Raw genomic sequence first — 24,038 nt, forward strand, 5'->3', positions numbered from 1 at the left:
AAAAATAAATATAGTTTAGCACAGTAGGGGTATACATTATAAATATACACAAGTAAAAGCTGCACTCACCCTCACTAAATATCCAACCCCTTGATTTATTAAAATGCTTATAACTCAATGAATTGTCTTAAGATTGTTATTGACCTTCAACATTTTTTGTAAGAAAAGGGTTAGAAAATGACATTAAAATTCAGAAAAAAGTAAGAATGAAAAATTTTATTTTATTTTTTCCTTATTAATGATAAATAAGAAAAAAAGCACATTCAGGATGTGGCCTAGTTGGGATAAGTATAGATGATATATTCTTTTTTCTAAAGGCTAAACCTTGTCATAGTATTTTTTATCCTGGAAAATTAAGTGCAGTGATTTCCCATTGCCTCCTGCACTGGAAACAGTGCTTTTTCGTCACTGTAGAAACGTACACATGGTCACCCATCCGTTCACCTACGGCGGTAAGGTCGGCTTAACACTTGAGATTTTCTTAACATAATTATTATTTTAAAAAAATTTGAGTGATTAAAAGTAGATATTAAAAAAATTACTCTATATTTTGTTACCTCAATTTATCATAAATCATTGGTAGCAAGAACATTTTAGAAATGCCCTTCCTTTTACTATACATATTGGATTAACATTAAAAATTGCAAACAATTTTTCTATAAAAATATTCAACTAAAAATTAAATCAATTTTATAATTTTCTACTTGTAAAAGAGTGTTAAATGGGGTACATACCCACTCCCTCTTATAGTACTAAACTTAGCATAAAATATAGTAATATATAATATTAAAATTTTTAAAGTCATTTTTCTCGACTTAGAAGAGAGACATTGGCAAAAATTTCAAAATAAGTTGAACTTTATATTCAATGTAAATTTCAACCATATAACATTCATGATAATTGGTAAGCCCAACTTAGATTCTCTTTTGTACAATTTTTTAAATTAAAAAAAATATGTCGCATAAAAGGAAAAACATACAAAATGATTTCTTTATCATAACCCACTCAAATACTCATACAATAGAAATAATATTTTTTAAGACTGATTTAAGAAAAAAATGTTAAAATTTACTGATTTTGAAAATATTAATTTTTTGGGAAATTTCCCCTATTTACATAAAACGAGGATAATATGTTCAAAAAATAAAAATAATTCTTCAACTAAATTTGTGTTCCTTTGACATATTATTAAAAATATTCCATCCATTGAAAGCTGAGAAAAAATTACGACAGATAAAAATAAACACATCATAGTAAAATTAATAACTATTCAGTTTTGAATCAAAGATAAAAATATGCTTTACACAAAATATAAAAAGGCAATAATTTAAAATTAAAATTATATTAAAAATATTTAAGCCACAAAAAAACTACTAAAAAATTGTGGATATACGTATTTTGGTAATAATGTTACCATTATCAACGCTTAACACATACTAAGTATGTGTTTAGTACTACCCTTTATTTTTCATATAGTATTACAACATTTACCTGGAAAAATGAAATTTCAAATTTCAATAAAGTGATAAACATAAACGCGATCAAGCATCTGCCTGTTAATTGCATATAGTTCTTTTGTTTATTTTCGCCTAAAAAAAATTAGTAAAAAAGGTTGCAAACAATAAGACTATACAATAATAGTTACTTCAAAATCATACCTAATGATGGAACTCCTGCAAGTAAAGGTCTGGATTCCACCTCACTATCAGCTAAAACTAACAATAATGCTCCAATTAATGCAAAATTTCTTAACAAGAAGTGTAGATCCCATAGAATACTGTAAGCTACTGTCTAAATCAAAAAAATTAAATTGATAATTTTTTATATAAATGTATACATAATATTAATTTACTAATGATTTCTATTGCTATGTTGAGTAACATTTATTTCTCAATTTATAAGTGGTTAAATATTTTTTAGGTTAATTCTTTATCTCTTAGAAGGACTTTTTTTTAATGGCAATATACTTATTTGACCATCTTAAAAGTTATAAAATAGCCTAATATTGCTAAAACTATATTGGAATCAACAAAACTGGTTTTTGATTTCATTTTTATCAATTTTTTATATATTATTAATAGTATATTTTCTACTGAGAAACATTATTCACGTATAAACTAGTATAGAACAGCCTGTTCAGCGTATACAATAAAATTAAACCTCAGTGTGATTTATAATTATATACAGCTTTAATAATTAAGTTAACTAGAGTAGAAAATCTTTTAGTTTAATTTCCATATTCTTAATAATGTAAAAAAATTAGTTTCTTAATATAATACAATTTTAACATAACAAGTAATAATCTAAATCTTACCTGTAATACTACAATAAAAAATAAAACTCCACATGCAATTCGCACATGTTTTTGTACCAGTATAAGAACACATCCACCAAGTTGTCCCAGTAAATTAACAAGAACAAAAATAGTTGCTAAAAACATGCCACAATTCCAAGACATATCCATGTATTTGCTTTGTTCAGACCATTGAAAATACATACGAAGACCATCTTCAATAAATGTTGATATTAAACATAGTCTCGAAGCAGTTGGCAAATAAGTGTTACAATTTTTTACTACCTATAAGAAGATATTAGATTAGACAACAGAAACTAAAAACTTATTAAAACAAAATTTGTTAGTGAAGTATATTATTAATATTGATTTTCTCAATTAAAAACTTTTATAAAGGCAGATTAAATTTAATGAAAGTGTAAGTCTTCGTAAATTAAATTAAATTTTAAAATACTGGAGAAATTTCTATTAACAGAATATTTATTTATCAACTAATAATTAAAATATAATATTGATATATTATCAAATATTAATAAAATTAATCCACAGATTTAATAATATTATATTATATTTACCAATTCTGAGATATCTTCAGCTTTGTCAATGACATTTTTGGGTATGAAAGCCATAATAACTATTAATAATATATAATATGAAACTAGTATTAAATATTCACAGCCCTTCGCATAAATCAAACTTTTATAAAGATCATAATTATTAATTTACAAAATCTATTAAAATCGAACTCTGTAAATAGCAATGAAATTATTAATTACATTTGATCATATTTGTTTTTGAAATTTGTTCGTGTTGATGATGTGATTAATCAGATAGTAGGAACGATTTCAATATCGACATTGTGGAAAAGCTTTACATGATTAATAATTTGTTCAATCACTAGTTTGAGTTTCAAAAACTGAATTTAAATGAAATTATTATCTATTACATTTTTTTATTTTATATAAATGCTATAGTAATTTATTATAGATTATGAATTTTTATATTACGATTTCATACTTGTTACTAATATATAAAAGTAACATACATCAAACACGAATGCAAACTTGTAACGTTTTCCATTACCTAATACATCACATTATGTATAAACGAAAGCTGCACCACGTCAACCGGTAATAGGTATTTGACACAAATTGTTATAAATTATATGACTTCGTGGAATGATGGGAATACAAATATAGTTATTTAAAAGTTCTAATCTTATGGAAATATTCGGCATTTTAATTACTAAAGGTTGCTGTAATCTTAACAACATAGACTTAGATGCAACTGGGCTAACAAGATTCCGATGATTTTTCCTTTTTTTGTAGACGTCGTCTTATGTTAAACTCCTTTTTTTAGCTTCGATGCGAAGCTGAGAAGGTATTGGTTTTACTATGATGTGTTTTTTTTTGTGTCTGTTACCACATATTGAAAATATATGTGAAAATTAGCGATTTTTAAATTTGTAATTTTTTTGGAGGTTTCCCCCATTTACGGGGAACGAGGGAAATTTTTTCAATTTTTAAGGGTAATGTCTTCGACTAGATACAATTTGTGAACTTTTGACGTATCGTTGAAAGAAATCCGTTCGGTGAGAGCTGAGAAAAAGTGGTAACAGACACAAAAAAAAAACACATCATAGTAAAACCAGAGCTTCTTAGATTCGCATCGAAGCTAATAATTTGAAAACAATTTTAAAAATTATATACTATATATTAAAAGAATTACTAATATGGGTAAAATTAAGGAAATAGAAGTTGATGTAAAGCATATGTTAAGTACTGTAAGTAAAAAATAAAATTTGTCCAAACACCTTGTCTTTTATGTGAAAATGGCCACCGATTTTCTCAATTTCTTAAAATTAAATGTTACAGATTTGTATCGAAGCGTTTCTTATGATAGTGATTTTAATCAGTGTCAGATTAAATCTATACTGGACCCAACTATGCAACGTCCCAACTATGTTGCGACCTCCCTGTGTTGGGTTTTAACACGCTTATATTAGTTTCACCTGTATGTATGTATGTTTGTAACTCTCCAAGCGCCACGGGTTACCACATATTCCGTCGTCTATGGCCTTCAGACTGGACGTCATAACGCATTCACCCCACCCCACTCCTCGCTCACCACACGACGGCAATACTATTCCTGTATAAATTTATTTTTGGTTATCGTACCCGTACACGCGTGCTTATCATCAATATTATATATATATATATATATATATATAAACAAATTTTTATTTTGACTGACCAATACCACCCGAATATAATGCGCCTTACGTATATATATTTATATATTCCTACCGCCGCTGCCACCGTTTGTACCTTAGGTATAACGTTCCCCCCGCCCACAAAACAAGGCTATACCTCGTGCATGATACGTTTACGTACTTAAGTCGCTTTACATGTATATATATATATTCTAATTACTATTAAAATTTATATATTAACACGCTTTATTCTAATTAGGAGATATAAAGTGTATTCATTCCGTTTATGGGGGATGATTCCCGTATCGTCATTTTTCGTCACTACCTCCATGTTCCGGGAGTGGGTAATTTGCGCGCCCCCTACTTTCCTTGGATATGGTAGCCGTTTCTCAAACTCCCTCTCCGGAATCGAACTCTGATTTCCCGTTACCCGTAACAACCAAGATATTGATAGTAACTACTATCACAACATGAAACTAAAAAGTGAAAAATAAATATAGTTTAAAAAAACACGCTTTTAAAGCACATCGAACTAAAAAGTTAAAAATAATTTTTAAAATAAACTTAAAAGAATTATGAACGAAAAGTACTAATATTATTGTGATAAAACCGTGGGTGCTTTGTGCCATATTTTTCGTATATTGAGGGCCCGACGATTTTATCACAATAATACTAGTATTTTTCGTTCATTATTGTTTTAAGCTTATTTTAAAAATTATTTCTAACTTTTTAGTTCGATGTGCTTTAAAAGCGTGTTTTTTTAACTATATTTATTTCAATATTTGTCAGTCACGTTTTAAATGGAATACCTAATTCTATAGAGTGTGGATCTATTTATATGACTAGATATTTTCACGTCGTACTCTTCCTCCTGCTTAGGTATAAAAATATCAAATATAATTAAAATGATGAATTAGAACAATTTATTGACTACATTGGGGGTTATACACATGAATTATTATTTTTTAATAAACATTTTTTTTTCTTATAAAAGTATCATTATTACCTTGAAATTACTTTAAAAATGTAATTAAATTATTTATTAATTATATATATAGCAATATAGCATATAATATTGTGTAACTATCGAATATTTTTTTAATCACTTTCGAATAGTTCGATAGTTACTATTCGATATTTATCATCACTAATTTTCACCCCTAACTTCTACTTTGTCACGAACTACTAGAATTTTTTTAAAACAATTTAACTGAAATGCCATCTACTCGTGTTTCTCGTAAAGATCGGAGAACAATTATGAACAAAAATAACCAAATATTTCTAGTCCAGGTATATCTATTAAAAATGTTTAAAGTATTGTTCAAAAAATTATTGAAAAATAAAATTTTTCTTGTGAGTAAATTAAGAAGCAAATTAAAGTGTACAAATAACCTAGTTCAAGTGATAAAAAAAAATTAAATATTCAAGTAAGAATTCTAAAACTTTAGCTAAAATGTAAAAGTTTCGTAGTAATAAGTTGAGAACAATTTATTCACTAGCTCGAAAAACTTTTGCTTTAAATTAATTTTATAAATATCCTATAACTTATAAGTTTTTAAGAGACTGCCAAGGTATAGTTTTATCTGGGATAACATCTATAAAAAGATGGATTGGTAACTCTAAGTTCCGACCAGGTTTTAATTCAGCTCACCTTGACCACAAAAAAATTAAAGTTTGGCTTATGTCCGACCAAGATAAATTTTTGTTTAATTTCATTTGATGAAATGAAAATCAAAACATTCCTTGAATACTGTAAAGTTTTATATTGTGTTAAGGGTTATGAAAATTTAAGATATAAAGGTCGTTTTAATTATTTTGCTTCTCAAGCTATGGTATTTCTTGCCGAGGTCTATAGAGCAGGTGGAAATTACCTTTATCATATTTCTTATCTGGTACTTCTATGAACCAAACTAATTTTAGTAGTTTAATTGTAGACGTTATTTCAAAAGCGTCACAAATAGGTTTAATTGTGACTACAATAGTTTGTGATCTAGGTACTAATAATACAGTTTTGTTAAAAAAACTTAGGTATTTTTGTAGAAAAACCATTTTTGGAATTGGAAAAAAATAAAATATTTTCAATTTAAGATATACTGCATTTGTTTAAGAGTTTAAGAAATAATTTTTTAAAATACAATTTTATTTATAGAGGCAATCAAGTATCATTTAATGATATTAAAGAAAGATAAACATAGATAAAAACAATGGAACCAGTAAATCTCTTTTAAAAATTAATAATAGCTACATTCAACTTGACCCTTTTCAAAAAATGAGCTGTAAAATAGCGCTACAAATTTTTGGCAATGCAATGTCCGCAGTGATAATAAAACATGTATAAGTACTGGACAAATTAAATTGTCAAAATCTGCTGTTACTGCAGACTTTCTTAAAAACATGAATGATTTATTTGACAATCTTAACAGTACAAAACTTTTTTATAAAAATCCTTTTTATTGCATTTTATATAGTGAATATCCCAAACAAATAAACTTTTTAAAACAAGTCAACATTATTATTAGTGACCTTAGATTATCAAACCTATTAAGAGATTTAGAGCAAAACCTTCATGTTTTGTTGGTTTGCTATGGAGTATCAACACTGTTCTAATGTTATTTGAGCAACAGCAAAATTTAGGATACGATAATTTAATAACTAGTAGGTTAAATCAGGATGTTTTAGAAAACACTTTTTCAGTTTATCAACAAACCCTACAACTGAAAATTCTATTGATTCCGATTATAGTTCAGACACATTTGAAATATCTTCCTTTTCTAATTCCTGTCCTACTATACAAGAACAACTGAATACTGATCCTACACTAACTTTAGAGACCTACTAAAATGTATATTTTGCTGGATACTTCGATAAAAAATTGTTAGATAAATTTTCATGTAAACGATGTGAAAATACATTTCTGAAAGGGGATACAATTCTTTTCAATGACAAATAATTTTTAATCTTTTATAAAACATTTCAAACACAAAATCAAATAACTACTGGTAAGTTGAAAAAACCAAAAGAAATTTTAATAAATTTTGTAACTAATGTTCAACAGATAATTCATCATTTTTTATATGAAAAGTCGTATACAACACAACTAAGTTTTAAATTAAATAGTATAATTACAAATAAATTATATCTTATAGTAAATATTTCACAAAACTGCTTACCACACTTGGAATATTTAACTATAACTTTAATATATTGTAAACTTTTTAGAATATTGAACTTGAAGTCAAAATTTTATAAGATGGGCATCGTGGATAAATTAAAGATTCTAAGAGAAAATTAATATTTTTATATATTAAATCTTAACTTATTTCATCATTTTTAGTGATCAGAACTTTTTTTTTAAATAAAATGCTTTATTAGCTTCGATGCGAAGCTGAGAAGGTATTAATTTTACTATGATGTGTTTTTTTTTTAGCTTCGATGCGAAGCTGAGAAGGTATTAATTTTACTATGATGTGTTTTTTTTTTTTTTTTTTCTGTTGCCACTTTTTCTCAGCTGTCACTGGACCGATTTCTTTCAAAAATACGTCAAAAGATCACAAATCGTATCTAGTTGAAGACATTACCCTTAAAAATTGAAAAAAATTCCCTCGTTCCCCGCAAATGGGGGAAATATCCAAAAAAATTACAAATTTAAAAATCGCTAATTTTCGAAATTTTTTCACTTTTTTTTCTTAAAACTTCCATAACTTTTTGAAAAATCAACAAATCAACATAATTTTTTTTTATACTAAAACCTTAGATATTTACCTTTCATTTGATATCATTTTTTTGAAAATCTATCACTTAACCTGCTCATTGGGGGGGATTTAAAATGGCAACTTTTTTACAAAAATTAATTTTTTCAACTTAATTTTTGAAAATGTTCCGGAAAGACTGCGTCCTTTAAACATATATCAAATTAAAGCTTATTTTATGTACTACAAAATGAAAAAAAAAAATTTGTCCCGACACTTTTTTTTCTACATTTAAACGGCTGCCGTAGTTAAAAAAACACTATTTTTGTGTTAAAATTTTCGATTTTCGATTTTAAATTTTCAACTTAAAAATGCTATAACTTTTTGAAAAATGTATATATCAGCACAAATTTTTTTTTTCTAAATACATTATAAGTACATCTTTCATTTGACATACTTTTTATTAAAATTGGACAATTTCCCCTTATATAGGGGGCGTTCAAAACTTAAAATATTGTAAAAAACATAGATCTTTTTCAACTGAACTTTTGAAAATGTTCCGGAAATACTGCGTCCTTTAAACATATATCAAATCAAAGGTTATGTTATATACTATCAAATGAAAAAAAAAAATTTGTCCCGACATCTTATCTTCTATGTGCAAATGGCTGTCGAAAATTTAAAAAAAAATGTAATGTTTGCGATAAAAATTACATTTTATCGGGATGTTTTTTGTACTTAAAACTGCCATAACTTTTTCAAAAATGAACAAATAAAAATAATATTTTTTTGTATTGAAACCTTAGATATTTCCCTTTCATTTGATATAATTTTTTTTGAAAATCTAACACTTATTCTGCTCACTGGGAGGATTTAAAATAGTAACTTTTTTACAAAAAATAACTTTTTCAACTTAATTTTTGAAAATGTTCCGGAAATACTGCGTCCTTTAAACATATATAAAATTAAAGCTTATTTTATGTACTACAAAATGAAAAAAAAAAATTTGTCCCGACGATCTATCTTCTATACGCAAATGGCTACCATATTGAAAAATATACTATTTTTGTATGATAATTATGGGTTTTGTATTTTATTTTAATAGAAGTTGATGTTGCTTTTGCAATTATCCATCAATTTTTTAAAATTAAACACTATCTACAGATTTGCATCGAAGCGTTTCTTATGATAGTGATTTTAATCACTGTCAGATTAAATCTATACTGGACCCTACTATGCAATGTCTCCACTATGCCGCGACCCCACTGTGCTACCGTTTATTTTTCTTCTTAGACTGCTATTTGCAAAGCTGTAAGAGTTATGAGCAAATAATTTTGTTAGTTATTTTTTTCTAAAATATTTATAATTTGTTTTTTTTTTAATATTTCATTGTATCCTTGAACAAATAAATTACTAAATTTAATATATAAAAACTTTATAAAATGCGTAATTAGTAATTAATATCACACCTACATTTGATTACTGGTAAGTTAAGAAATTAAACATCAAATAATATAAAAATCATGACAGTGGATAATTCGGTAGCGAGAAAGTTGTTATATAATAAGTTAAGATCCATAACACTAAGAGATAATTTAAAAAACAAATAATAGTCAAATATAAATTAATGTTAATAAAATAAAAAATACATTATGTTTTATCAAATTTGTTATTATAACGAAATGTTTCATTTAAATCATACAAGCAATTGCCATTTAATAATAACTGGTTCTTATCTTAATTTGCGCTAGCGGTGTTAGCCGTTAATCGATAATCGCGGCTATTACTTGAATATCAATAAGGTGGAAGTTATTATAAAATATTTAATATTTCTCGAGAGAATACACATCGCTATCTCTACAGGTATAAATTAACAAAAAATCGGTTGCCAATTGTTTGATTGCCGTGTCCTATCTATGTGTATTTAATTTATGATTTTGTATTATGAAAGCATGTTTATGGCTAGAGTTCACTACTCGTCGAATACTCCTCTTCTATGGATTTAATATTAAAATTTTAAAATATGCTAATCATCTTGTCTCAATTGTCATCCGCTTATTCATAATTATATTAATTTAAATAATAGACAAACATCTTAGTTTATTACACTTGACATTTATAAAAGTTGATTTATCGAACAACATTCTATAAATAGTAATTGGGTAGTCTAAATTTTGATTTGCATTGAATATGGTGATGTCATCAGAATTTTAGCTTCGCTGAGAAAGTATTAATTTTACTGTGATGTTTTTTTTAATTTTTTTTTGTCTTATCACTTTATTTCAGCTCTCACCGAGCCGATTTCTTTCAATGTACGTCACAAGATCACAAATCGTATCTAATCGAAGACATTACCCTCAAAAATTGAAAAAATTTCCTTCATTCCCTGTTAATGGAGGAAGTCTCCAAAAACATTACAAATTTAAAAATTGCTAATTTTCGACATTTTTTCAATTTTTTTACTAAAACTATCATAACTTTTTGAAACAATATTTTTATCAATAAATTTATGAGCTATTAATCATTTAGTATATTTTTTTATAAATTTGACCCTTTATAGGCTCACAAGGGAGTATTCAAAATGATAAATTTTTCAACTTAACTTTTGAAAGTGTTCCGGAAATACTTACACTTTTATATATATCTTAAATTAAAGCCTATGTAATATACTTTAATATTAAAAAAAAATTTAGGACTTTATTTAGTTTTCATCATGAAAACTGATATCAGAGTTAATAAAAAAATACGTTTTTTGTAAAAAATTTCAATATTAAATTATTTAGTATTAATTTCATACTATATTTAATTGCTATAATAAATATTTATTCATATATTACACTTATAAATCATAAAACATTTAATCATGATATAGATAAGGAAATAGGAGGTGCTTTTGGAATAATTCACCTATTTTTTAAAATTAAATACTATCTACAGATTTGCAATGAGGCGTTTTTTATGTTAGTGATTTTAATCACTGTCAAATATTATCTATACTGGACCGAACTATGCTACGTCTCCACTGTGCTGGACTTTTTATCTAACATATTATGTGTTATGGTATCATGCATATTATGTCGGTTGCTTGATGCTTGATAGCAAAACATTTAAAGAGTATAGGTGTAAACTTAATCATTCGATTAAATTTTATTATCATTTTGATAAATTATTGAAGCGACTAAATTATTTGAAATCTTATAAATTTTCCTAAATTATATTATTTCTTATTTTTATTATTATAAAGGTAAATAATCATTACGGACTTTGAAACACTACATATATTTTAATAAAATTAATTTATAAGATTTGCAACAATTTATTTTGAATATTTAATTTGAAGAAGTAAGATCTGAAATTTCAGTTTTAAAATTTTGTCCAAGTTTAATTTGGTAAACTAAGTAAAGTATCGATTTTGCAATTTCATAATTGGCTGCATTCATTCTAATTTTCTTTTTATGTGACTTATCTTTTTAAAAGTAAAAGTCATTTTATACAAATTTTTTTAAACAATTATTATAATATATTCCTAGATAGCACAATATATATATATATATATATATGTAGCGCGTTCAGTAAGTAAGAAAACTGTTTCTATTATTCTCATTGTAACAATTAACTTGTTTCCTAACTTACTGAACACTAAATATATGCATATTAATGTCATAACCTATTTTTTATAACATTATTTTATCATTAATATAATTTGATCTCTATATTGAGCCTAAATTATAAATTGACCACTTAATTTATTTTATAAAGTAAGATTAAGATATCAACATTGAAGAGTAGTAACTTAATTTTAATTATATGTTATAGTAACAAAACTATTTATAAAATAATTTTAGTGTAATTTATTTATTGAAACAAAAGTAATTTTATTTTAATTTCAATTAACTATTTAAGGGTAATTTACAAAAATTACTTGTTACTCTATTTTGATCGGTATTTTTAAAGTTTGCTCTACCGTTTAGTGTCTTATTTCTAATATTATACTGGGGGTTTAACATAAAAGAATAATGTTACCTCTTATTTATTTTGTTAAAATTAAATTATTTTTTATGTCCTTCCTCCTAGGTGGGAGGTTTTCCAACCAATTATCCAGTATAGACGCCTAAAGATAATTAAGACACAAATAATACTATTTAATTTAATTATGTTTATTTATCATGATATATTTATTCTTTATCAATTTCACTTTTATATTTTTATTTTGCAATTTAATTAAATTAATCAATTGAAATCAGTGGTTAATTTATAATTATGCTCTCTATTGACAGAGTACAATGGTATGTGCCTCCTCAATTGACAGTGCTATGTTAATATATAAATGTTTGTTGACTTTTTTTTTTGGAATATAATTAGTTTAGGATAAGTAAAAAATAGGTACAAAAAGTTTTTATGATAACTTGTTAGTTAAAATTTTATTGTGATCTCTATCATTATGAATTTCAAATTGTGCTCTCTAGTGAAGTCTCATTAGAATTTTTATTGGTATATGTTATTTAATTCAAGTAAATTTCATAGTTATAAATATTATATATAAGTAAAAAAAAGTAATTTACATAATACTGGGTATCAAGCTGTTATAAATTATCATTAAGATAAAGTGAAGAATGTTATTAAAAATGTCAGAAAGACAAACATTACTATGTTTTAATTCATAGGTACTAACTTTTTTTTCTAATATTAATTAATAAATTTAGAATAAATTATTAACAAAAATGTATGAAATAATTTTTATTTTCTTTGAAAATATTTAATTTTTAATTATAGATATAATCCCTACAGTAATTAATATTGAGTTAAATTAATTTAATAATTTTCAAAAAATAAAAAGTAAGCTTTTTATTTTAATAACAAAAAAATTTAAGTAAAAAAACATCAAAAAAAATTTTGTTTTAATTTTTTTAAATGGTGCTTTATTTGTAATAGTTTACTCTTTCTCTTCATGATTGTAACACATCCCCTAAAGCCTAAAATAAAGATTGTGATATAAAATATAGTATAACACATTTTGGTTGTAAGTGAACTCAACCTTTTTTTTTCCTTGTTCCTAAAGATTGATTCTTTCTTATCTTCACCTAAAGACTGCAAATAAAGTACCACACAGTGTAACTCTTATGTAAGGTTAAAACGTGTTTTGAGATACAAACTTTTGGTCTTATTTAGCTTGTTGCATCTAAATACAAGTAATAATCGAAAAAAATGTTTTAATTAAATTTTATGAGTAAATATTTGTGATTAAGTTTATTCATTTTTGTATTATAGAAGCAGTACCATGATTGAAGTTATTTGTAATGATAGATTGGGGAAAAAAGTCCGAGTTAAATGTAATCCTGAGGATACTATTGGCGATTTAAAAAAACTTATAGCGGCACAAACAGGTACAAAATGGGAAAAAATAATGCTCAAAAAGTGGTACACAATTTTCAAGGACCACATTAGACTTCAAGATTGTATCCTTTAAAATATTAAGATTTTAACATCATTATACAGAAAGAACCAATTTTATGATCTTTGGATATTTTAATTTTAGTGAAGTAATTATTTAACATGTATTTTGACTTCATCCTTTTAATGGAACACCATTAAAAGGATATAGTTTCATTTTATGATTCCTAATATTTTTAGAATAATTAAAAAAAATGTTATTTAATGATTTAAAATCTTTTAACTTCTCTGAAAGTTAAAAAAAAATTTTTACTGCATATTTTTAGTCTATATTCAAAGCATATTTACTTTTAATTTATTTAAATTCTCAATATTTGTTATTTAAAGTTATCATAAATATTAACAAGTTTATAATAAGAGCAAGTTATATTCATGTTTAAAGATATATATTGTCAGCTTGGTTTAGAGGTTAATTTGTTACTATTGCCATTTTATGTACAAACATACAATTTCAATTTTTTTTAAGGTGATATGAAAGAGTATTTTAAACTTATACATTAAAATCCATATTATCAATCATTTATAGAGCAAGTTTGAATTCTTGGAAATCATAATAAGTGAAGATGGTAGAAGCAAAATGTAAGTAATAAAGCAAATATACCAAGTTAAGAGAGTATTTAACGAAAAAAAGTTGTTTTACTTCAAGAAATATTAGCATATATAAGAGGAAAAAACTTCTGTAGACATAGATATTATTAGAAAGATTGTCTGAAAATAGAACTCAGTGAAGTAGTATCAATAATAGAAGAAATGAATGAATTGGACGTATAATGAGACATGGTGGGTTGTTGTGTTAAATTAATTAAGTACAGGCTGAAGCACAACATGGCAGTGTGAGTTCTAGAACCAAAGGTATGAATACAAAGAAATAAATAGATAAGCAAGTATCAGGGAATAATGGAGAATTGAATATAACAAAAAAAAAATATATATATAATATAAATTACAAAATCAACAATATAATTTAAAGTATAAATTAAATATAAAACTTACTAAAGAGTAAATAATTACAAATAAATTATTATAAGGAATGCAATAGAAAAGTTGAAAAATAAATACAAATTCATTAATTGGGATTTTATGGTCATTGCTAAAATTCATTATTAAAACTAATATATTTAACTTTTTAATAATACAAGTTAAAAGCGATCAATAATTTTTATAAAAACGGTTATTCTTCAAGCAATAGTTATTTTAATTTTTATAATTTGGTTGAGTAGTACAGACTATAAATATGTATAATAAACACGTTTTAATCCTAGTCAAAATTTACCAATCAATAAGATTAATTATTTTATCATGTCATTTTAATGATATAATACAACTTTTTTAGCTAAACATCTGTTAAATAGAAGATAAATTTATCGATGAATAAGTAATATAAGCATGTTTAATTATATATTTTTTACTGTAAGATATTTAAATATGTTTAAAACTTCAGTTTTTAAATAATATTATAAAATCTCTCTTTAACTTATAGTTGGTACGATGGCATTTTTTTTTTTGACCTTACATATAACTATATATTAGATGAAATTCATGATGGAATGAACATTGAATTATATTATCAATAAAGAAAAACCTGATGTAAACAAATTGTTTGCTAAGTTATTTTATTTTTTCAAGAATAATAATTTATACATAATATATTGTACTTATACAAAATATTTTTCATAGTTACATTTTTACCTTCATGTTTATTGTACTACTCTTTGTAACATTAAAAATATACAAAAAATATTAATTTCAATTCTTCTCTTCTAAAAGTGATTACTTGAATTGAGGTTAATGAAGTCTTGATGGATTATTATTGACACTAGATAACGGAATACTTCCATCAGAATTTTCATGTTGAGAGCATTGTTCACTGTTTAATAAATCTCTGATGTGTTGAACAATCAAATCAATGGCAACTATCAAAATCATTACATATAAATAAATAACACTTAAAAATGCAATTCTTATACTATTGATAATTTTAATTTTAAATTTTAATTGGTGATTTTTAGCTTCAATGCGAAGCTGAAAAGGTTTTGGTTTTACTATGATGTGTTTTTTTTTGTGTCTTATCACTTTATTTTAGCTCTCACCGAGCCAATTTCTTTCAATGATACGTCAAAAGATCACAAATCGTAACTAGTCGAAGACATTACCCTTAAAAATTGGAAAAATTTCCGTCATTCCCCGTAAATGGGGGAAACCTCCAAAAAAATTACATATTTAAAAATCGCTAATTTTTGAAATTTTTTTTACTTAAAGTTGCTATAACTTTTTTAAAAATAACCAAATCAATATAATTTTTTTTTATATAGATGCATGATATCATTACTTTTCATTTAGTATATTTTTTTTTATAAATCTGACCCTTTAACTGCCCACAGGGGGGGATTTAAAATGACAAATTTTTCACAAATAATTAACTTTTGAAAGTGTTCCAGAAATTCTGGCACTTATATATATATCTTAAATTAAAGCTAATGTAATATACTTTATCATGAAAAAAAAATTTCACACTTTGTTTTATCTTCACGATGAAAATGGCTACCAAATGCTATTTTTGTGTAAAAATTCTCAATTTTGTATTTTACATTTTTTAACTTTATTATGCTATAATTTATTGAATAGTGTATGGATCAACACAATTTTTTTATGAGAAATAATATTTTTTAATAATTCCTTTTTAATAATTCAACATACTTTATCTTAATCAGGATATTAATAAGGAACTAGCATGTACCTTTTGGAATAATCCACCAATTTTTTAAAATTAAACACTATTTAAAGATTTGCATCAAAGCGTTTTTTTTTTTGTTAGTGATTTTAATCACAATCAGATATCATTATACTTGATCAAACTATGCCATGTCACCACTGTGCTGTGACCCCCCTGTGCTAGGTTTTTTAAAATGTATATACTGTTAATTGGGTACTAAATTTTATTTATAAAAAGTTAGCCTTAAATTTTGAAATACTTGTGAATTATTTAAATTATTTAATGAGCTTTACCAAAGTTTTCTGCTCCTCTCGGAATTATTATATCAGCAAACTTTTTTGTCTGAAAATAAATAAAATTAAAATTAAAAAAAAAAATAAAAACATGCTGAACACTTAAAAATTAAAATTTTAAGCTGAGATGTAAAGTTAAGATAAGCATTAATCCTTAAAAATTATATTTTCATAAACAAGCAATTTTTTTATAATTATAATCAAATAAATTATAATTGAATTTAATAATTTAATTAACATTAAGCGCTTGCACACAGTATTAGTGTGATTTCAATAATAGTACAGAGGACAGCTTAAGTTACCTTAACCAAATTATTGAAAGAAAAAAAAATTCATAAAATATCATTTCTCAAGGCCTCCTTTCTGAAATCTAGACTATGGGGCATATTGAATAAAACAAAATGGTTCTATCTCTTATAGACAATTTGTTTATGTAAAACCTATTGCTATATTTTTATACAAAATGGATCATTAATATGGGTGATAAGCGAAGTAAAACTGTATTTGTAGGTTTTTCTTTTTTTCCTAGATATATTGTGTTACTAGGGCTTAGTTATTAAAAGACCCTACTAAAACAATATTTTAGGAATATTAGATTGACAATCTCGACATTTACCCATGCTGACATCATTTTAAATTCTACATACATAATAGAATACATTGTTAAATAGTTTTAGTATTATAGATATACAAAGTAAGTAACTTCCCAAAGTTTAATTATCACAATTCTTTTATTTTAGCTTAGATGCAAAGCTGAGAAGGTATTATTTTTACTATGATGTTCGAAATTTTTTCAAATTTTTTACTTAAAACTGCCATAACTTTTTCAAAAATGAACATATCAATATAATTTTTTTTTTTATAGATGCTTTATATCTTTACCTATCATTTTGGTAAATTTATAAATCTGACCCTTTACTGCCCACAAGGAGTGATTTAAAATGACAATTTTTTCACAAATAATTAACTTTTGAAAGTGTTCCAGAAATTCTGGCACTTCTATATATATCTTAAATTAAAGCTAATGTAATATACTTTATCATGAAAAAAAAATTTCAGACTTTATTTTGTCTTCATAGTGAAAATGGCTACCAAATGCTATTTTTGTATGAAAATTCTCGATTTTATATTTTACATTTTTTACTTTAAAATGCTACAACTTTTTAAAAAATGTATGGATCAATACAATTTTTCAATGAGAAGTAGTATTTATATACATCTTTCATTCGACATACTTTTTTTTTAAATTTCACAATATATGGGGGGGGCGTTCAAATCTGAAAAATGCATATAGAAAGTAGAACTTTTTCAGCTTAACTTTTGAAAGTGTTCTGGAAAGTCTGACATTTTTTTATAAATTAATATAATATTAATTAGGTAAGAATATTTTTGAAATATTAATTTAATGAAGACTTTTAAAAATGTCAAACCTAGTTTAAAAAAAAAGAAAAACTGTGATAGTTGTCTTTAGAATAAATTTATATTTTAAAAATTTTTTCTGAAAAATGGGTTTTCTAAAACATTGTATATAAAATCACATTAATACTATATAGGTCATATTTACTGGTAAACAGAATTCTTCAAATGCAGGTTTAACAAAATTCATATACTGGTTTAAAACTTGTTCCAAATCTCTGCCTCTTTCATTAATATCTCTAGGAACTAAAATATTAATTAGTATAATACAAGATAATTTTTTCATATGAAGATTACCTCGCCTTGCCAATCTAGTATCTGAATCTGTATCCACAAATAATTTCATATGAAATAATTCTCTTATTGCTGGAAAATAAAATGCAAGTATCCCTTCAACAATAACAACATCAGCTGGATATATTACAATGTCTTCACCTTTGTTTCTAAAATAATTAAAAAATTAGTAATTTTAAAGACGTTTACTCATGAAGTCAGTATTGTAAAATTGATCTACCTTGAGTTAGTTTTGTAGTTATAAACAGGTATCGTACAAGTCTTACCAGCTTGGATATCAGCCATTGTTTGATACATAAAAACTTCATCAAATGCATCTAAAATAGAATATTAGACTTAACTATATTTAACTAATATAAACTACTAATATTAGTTAAATCTTTCTAACTGAAAAATAATGCAGTGATGAAACACATATGATAAAAGTTATATGCATAATTTACAGGAATTACTCCTAAAAAATTTTTCCAAAATACAAATTTTTACAGAGCGATTGATTTACTAATGACCACAAAGTTTCTCTTAAATTAAAAGTAATTTCGAAGAAAACTTTTTAGATATAGTTTAATATTATTTACTTAAAATACTCTTAACTACACATCACTAAACAAACTTTTTTTTTTATAGAATTTTCATATATATAAATATTTTACATGTATTATGCCATTAGAAAATATAATATACTTTTCAATGTTGGGGTACAATTAAATTACCACTTTAATAGGTAAAGGGTACTTGGCAAAAATGGTAGTAGTCTATTTCTATAAAATTTTCAAGAAAATAAATTGAAGTTGATAAATTTTTTTCCTGTAAAAATAATACAAAATAAACACTTTAATTATTTATTACTTGATATTTATTCTAATAGACTATTTATTTATTTAAACAATAAATTTAATGAAAAAAAAAATTGACTACCACCATTGTTCTTTTTTACCTTTAATATATTTTTCATTTTTAGGTTTTAAACATTTTAGTTAAAACATTAAGGAGAATATTTTATTAATTCAATAGCATGTATTTTGAATATAACTTATTATGCATAGCCCCTAACATACACAATTTTTCTATTTTTTCTCTGTACATTAGTTTATAAAAAAATTTAATTTATCTCAATTGTATGAAAACTGAGTTAAGATATTACCAGGATGATCAAAATTAAATTGTCCTTTAGCAGCTTTGATCTTTTCTGTTGCATTTAATTCTCTATAAAAACTATCTTGACTAATTGATACAACTTGTCTCCTGGTTTCATCTAAATTTGTTTGGCCAAGTTTTTCTATTATATTTTTGCACACTGTTGACTGTAAAATTGTCTTTTTAAGCTTTAAAGTTTGTCAGTAAAAGGTTTTACAAAATGACTAACCTTCCCACAAGCAGTACCACCAGCAACTCCAATCAAAAAAGGGGATTTAATTTCTGTTTTAGTTATATAGGAACTATTCATTTTTTACTTTTGTATAAATTTATTTTTATATAATTATTTATTGCTAAATCTTGTTATGGTTTTTAATATAATAGTTATGTTAAACTATTATTAGAAATCATTTAATTCATATAATAATTTGATTTTTGAACTTAATTGTTAGTACTAAATGCATTAAAGATAATTTTAAAGAAATATTAAAAAAACTGTCACAGATAAAATATTTTTGATTTCATAATTAAGTACAACTAAAAAAGTAATTGAAAAATTCTTTATCAGTTTACTGACAACAACACATGATCAGATAAGTTAAAACCAAATGGTGCACTTTTTGATTTACTGATAAATAAAACTTGCTTCAATACAGTAACACCACATGTAAGGAATTAATTTATTATACCAGACTTTTTACTAAAACCATTGTATCAAATAATTGGTTATATGTATACATAAGAATCAATGCAAGTTAAAAAGTTAAAATATTTTTTTCAGGTAATTTGAAATCTCTATAGTCAACAGTTTAATTAGGAAAAGGCATTTTTAATGTAAAAGGATTTTTTCAGAAAACATAATATTTTTAACATTTTTGTTGGAAGAGTCTGGAATTTCAGATAAAATATCATCAAAATCTCTTAAACAATTTGCATTTTCAGAATGTTGGAAGAAATTTAAAGAAAAAATATTTTAAGCTACATAGTAAAATTTACGAGGAGTAGAATTAGAGGTGTTCCGTTGTGCTGCGCTACAGAGTCAGTGTGATCCTAGGTTCGGACCACTCACCTACTGCAGCACTATTCCCGCAGGTACTACTTTACTTTTCATTTCCTCATCCTTTATTATACCTACACCATTCTTTGTACTATACTTCCCTGATTATATTATTAATTTAAAACCCTCGATTTCTCCCCTTTCCACTAGTTTCCTGCACACAACAAATGTTAACTTTTCTCCTCTTCAATACTTCTACTAATTCTCTACTTCTACCAGTTAATGTTCCAACATTTCAAGTACCTATTCTTACTTTGTATCTATCTTTTGTTTCGTCCTCATACACGAGTGCAGCCTAGAGCTAAGTGGTAATTTCCATACACTATTGACACTACAAGCGTTGGATTGGGTGAACCCAACCCAACCCCCCTCCAGAGTTATCAGAGCCTCGTGGGGCGGCAGGTGTGAGTGGGAAAGGTTCCAAAACCGGATTCAACGTAGCGGGTTCACTCCTGCTACGTTGGGATTCGCTACGTTCATCAAGCGACTGCGAAGTCCCACGCGTGGCGAGTCAAACACGTGGGCCTATTATTTCTTTTAGTGTAATGCGGGAGAAGCCGCATGAAGAAGAAGTGGATTGGCTGACGCGATTATTTACAAAGGACAACGTGGTCGACTTCGAGAAGATGATCAACGACTGGAAGGTTTATCTCTCTTGAGAAAAGATTTAACTCTATAGGTTGCTTCATTAATAGAAGCCGATTTATAGGGTATCTGGAGTTTTGCGTCACCTTGCAAAACAACAAGCAGGAATAGAAGATGACGATGAAACTAGCGATGAAGAGTCCATCACGAGAGATGTTTCGTTTGGGAGGATCTGGTGGATCGGAGTCCTGAAACTTTCGACAAGGACGAGGTGATTCGTATGAAGTGAAAGGAGTTATCGCCTACAAGTCCTGAGGTAGAGGTCCTAGACATGGATCACTCACCTGCTGCAACACTCTTCCCACAGGTGACTCCAACGATGTCGCCGCAAGCAAATGGGCAGAAGAGATATGCCGGTGAGGACATAGCCGCCCTCGAAAAAGCATTGTCCAAACATGGACAGATCCTTGCGGATATGCGTACTTTTGCCAACCTGGTAAAGGATTGCCCCGGAAAAACGAAAAAGGCCTGATTTACCAGGTCATTTTGTTTTTAATGTTTGTATCTGTATGTTTGTGTGTTTGTCATAACCTAATCTCATAGTAAAGTCCTACTCCCAATTCTACGTGGTACGGCCTGGGCAACGAATCCCACTCTGGGATCTGGCTAACGGGAGAGGCCACGTTTTGTTGTGACTCTACTCTTGATTAATTTCGGGCTGAGTCACAATATATTCATTGAAGTTATTGAATCTAAATGAGATAAAAATCAAATAAATTAAAAATTTATTTCTAATTCAAAAACCTTCGTAAGGTATTTCAAAATAAAATAAAATATAAAACCGAGAATTATAACACAAGAATAGCATATTTGTTAATACGGTAGCCATTTTCACCATAAAGTCAATCTATAATTTGATTTTTTTTTTTTTGTTCATAGTAATGTCAAATGAGAGAGGTATAAAAATAGTATTTGTCATAAAAAAGTAGTATTGATTCATACATTTTTAAAAAATGTATAGAAATATAAAAAAGAATTTTTTTATAAAAATCGTTTTTTTTTTATTAACTTTGATGTCCGTTTTCACCATGAAAACTAAATAAAGTCCAACATTTTTTTTTTATAATAAATTATATTACATCAACTTTAATTGAATATATATAAAAGAGTCAGTATTTCCGGAACACTTTCATTAGTTAAGTTAAAAAAGTTGTCATTTTGAATCTCCCCTGTGGGCGGGCGAAGGGTCAGATTTAAAAAAAAATTGTTTCTATTTATTTATTTTCCAAAAGTTATGACAATTTTAAGGAAAAAAATTGAAAAAATGTTGAAAATTACCGAATTTTAAATTTATAATTTTTTTGGAGGTTTCCCCTATTTACGGAGAACGAGGAAATTTTTTTTCAGTTTTAAGGGTAATGCCTTCGGCTAGATACAATTTGTGACATATCGTTGAAAGAAATCGATTCGATGAGAACTGAGAAAAAGTAATAAAAGATGTAACGTCACAAATTCGAAGGTGGACCGTTTATGATTTTTGTTATGTCTACTTATTTATTTTATCGCACGAAAGAACCTTATTCTGACACAGCGGTGTCAACCACTCATTAGTACTGTCGACGAACTTGCAGAAATGGCCGACCGAGTAGTTGATGACTCTATAAACACAGTGAACCAGATACAAGAACAACAAAAACCAGATAATATAGAAAATAAACTAGTGGATTTCCAACAACAAATTAAGCAACTTCAATTACAGCGAAGACGAACTTATTCAAGAAATACCACTCACGTTCAAAATCTCGGTCACGTTACAACTCAGAAGGACCATTATGTTATTTCCATTACAAATTTCGCGGTAAGGCACAAAAATGTGTTAAACCATGTAAATGGACCACAGAACCGGCAATCAAAACGGAAAACTAAAAATGCCTTCCGTGCCTACAATCGAGACACGGAGGGACTCTCATTGCTTAGAAATCCTAGACAAAAAATCTAATCAAAAATTTTTAGTTGACAGTGGAGCCGAAGTTTCAATAATAAAACCTAACAACTTAGACAAATCTAACATTTCAACTCGAGTACTTTACACTGCAAACAATCAAATTATAAGGACCTACGGAGAACGAACAATGGTTTTAGATCTAGGACTTCGTAGACAATTTCGCAATACATTTATAATTGCAGATGTAACTCTGTAACATCACAAATTCGAAGGTGGACCGTTTATGATTTTTGTTATGTCTACTTATTTATTTTATCGCATGAAAGAACCTTATTCTGACACAGCGGTGTCAACCACTCATTATTTTGCCGCTGACCGCTAGATAAGGCGTNCATTATTTTACCGCTGACCGCTAGATAAGGCGATAAAAGAGAAATATAATTAAAATCGAATTGTTTATCAGTATTGATCCCTTCCAAAAAGACTGGCCGTTATCGATTTGAAATTGCCGTTAGATCGGTGTTGACTCTTCTCTATTCTTACTTCTGTCATTGACCGTGCTAGGGTGCACACATTTGTTGTTTTATTGACACTCTTTTTTCAATGATGGAGTAGAGCCGCCAATGGCGAACGGCCAGGTCTTTTCAACGAAGCATCCAGACCATCGGATGGGTCTCTTCGGAGACCGGGTATCATTTTCTTTTTTANCGGATGGGTCTCTTCGGAGACCGGGTATCGTTTTCTTTTTTAATATTATATTTATGTAATGAGCTATAATTTATTAATTATTTTATTTCATTTTATTTTATTGTAAATTAACTTAATTTTGTTTATGTGTGGAGAGCACGTGTTTCCCTTTTCTTCTAGCCAACGCTAAGGAGCGAGTGTCCAGACCGCTCCTGGTGTTTTTCATTAACTTCCGATTAACAGTAACGGATGTGTTCCAATACCGT

The 24,038-nt window shown here is 26.6% G+C and overlaps 3 protein-coding genes across 7 annotated transcripts in view; 1 reads left to right on the forward strand and 2 right to left on the reverse strand.

Annotated features, from left to right (window-relative positions):
* Window positions 1–3,093, reverse strand: part of LOC126895678 (surfeit locus protein 4 homolog) — a 3,714-nt gene extending 621 nt beyond the window's left edge. Inside the window, exons 1-4 of the mRNA XM_050667827.1 lie at window positions 2,869–3,093; window positions 2,315–2,578; window positions 1,659–1,791; window positions 1,492–1,589 (exon numbers count right to left, since the gene is read on the reverse strand). Of these exons, the coding sequence (XP_050523784.1) occupies window positions 1,492–1,589; window positions 1,659–1,791; window positions 2,315–2,578; window positions 2,869–2,922 (549 nt within the window). The 5' untranslated portion in view covers window positions 2,923–3,093. The remainder of the gene's footprint in view (window positions 1–1,491; window positions 1,590–1,658; window positions 1,792–2,314; window positions 2,579–2,868) is intronic.
* An 8,153-nt stretch (window positions 3,094–11,246) lies between these two features.
* Window positions 11,247–15,395, forward strand: LOC126903591 (ubiquitin-like protein 5). 5 transcript variants are annotated; one of them, XM_050681847.1, is made up of 3 exons: window positions 11,247–11,536; window positions 13,463–13,650; window positions 15,176–15,395. In XM_050681847.1, exons 2-3 carry the CDS (start codon window positions 13,473–13,475, stop codon window positions 15,217–15,219), a joined length of 222 nt encoding a protein of 73 aa, XP_050537804.1. In that variant the 5' UTR covers window positions 11,247–11,536; window positions 13,463–13,472; the 3' UTR covers window positions 15,220–15,395. The 5 variants fall into 5 exon arrangements, with proteins under 5 accessions (XP_050537804.1, XP_050537793.1, XP_050537835.1 ...); XM_050681836.1 differs by having other exon boundaries at window positions 11,257–11,438; XM_050681878.1 differs by lacking the exon at window positions 11,247–11,536 and adding an exon at window positions 11,570–11,592.
* Window positions 15,242–20,038, reverse strand: LOC126903586 (uridine-cytidine kinase). Its single transcript, XM_050681821.1, has 7 exons — window positions 19,728–20,038; window positions 19,506–19,665; window positions 18,582–18,678; window positions 18,365–18,510; window positions 18,216–18,313; window positions 16,652–16,700; window positions 15,242–15,558 (listed from the first exon to the last, which is right to left on the reverse strand). The coding sequence occupies exons 1-7, from the start codon at window positions 19,806–19,808 to the stop codon at window positions 15,431–15,433; spliced, it is 759 nt and encodes a 252-aa protein (XP_050537778.1). The 5' UTR covers window positions 19,809–20,038; the 3' UTR covers window positions 15,242–15,430.
* Window positions 20,039–24,038: the final 4,000 nt, after the last annotated feature.

Source organism: Daktulosphaira vitifoliae, unplaced genomic scaffold (genome assembly GCF_025091365.1).
Source record: "Daktulosphaira vitifoliae isolate Bord-2020 unplaced genomic scaffold, ASM2509136v1 Scaffold_1, whole genome shotgun sequence".
NCBI lineage: Eukaryota > Metazoa > Arthropoda > Insecta > Hemiptera > Phylloxeridae > Daktulosphaira > Daktulosphaira vitifoliae.

What these genes read in the sequence shown, in the direction of transcription:
- LOC126903586 (XM_050681821.1), bottom strand. Translation starts at nt 19,808, where the DNA reads ATGAATAGTTCCTATATAACTAAAACAGAAATTAAATCCCCTTTTTTG. An exon ending in AACTACAAAACTAACTCAAG is followed by an intron (nt 18,511 to 18,581) that starts GTAGATCAATTT and finishes TAATTATTTTAG; the next exon opens with AAACAAAGGTGAAGACATTG. An exon ending in TACTAGATTGGCAAGGCGAG is followed by an intron (nt 18,314 to 18,364) that starts GTAATCTTCATA and finishes TTAATATTTTAG; the next exon opens with TTCCTAGAGATATTAATGAA.
- LOC126903591 (XM_050681847.1), top strand. Translation starts at nt 13,473, where the DNA reads ATGATTGAAGTTATTTGTAATGATAGATTGGGGAAAAAAGTCCGAGTT. An exon ending in CCACATTAGACTTCAAGATT is followed by an intron (nt 13,651 to 15,175) that starts GTATCCTTTAAA and finishes ACTATATATTAG; the next exon opens with ATGAAATTCATGATGGAATG.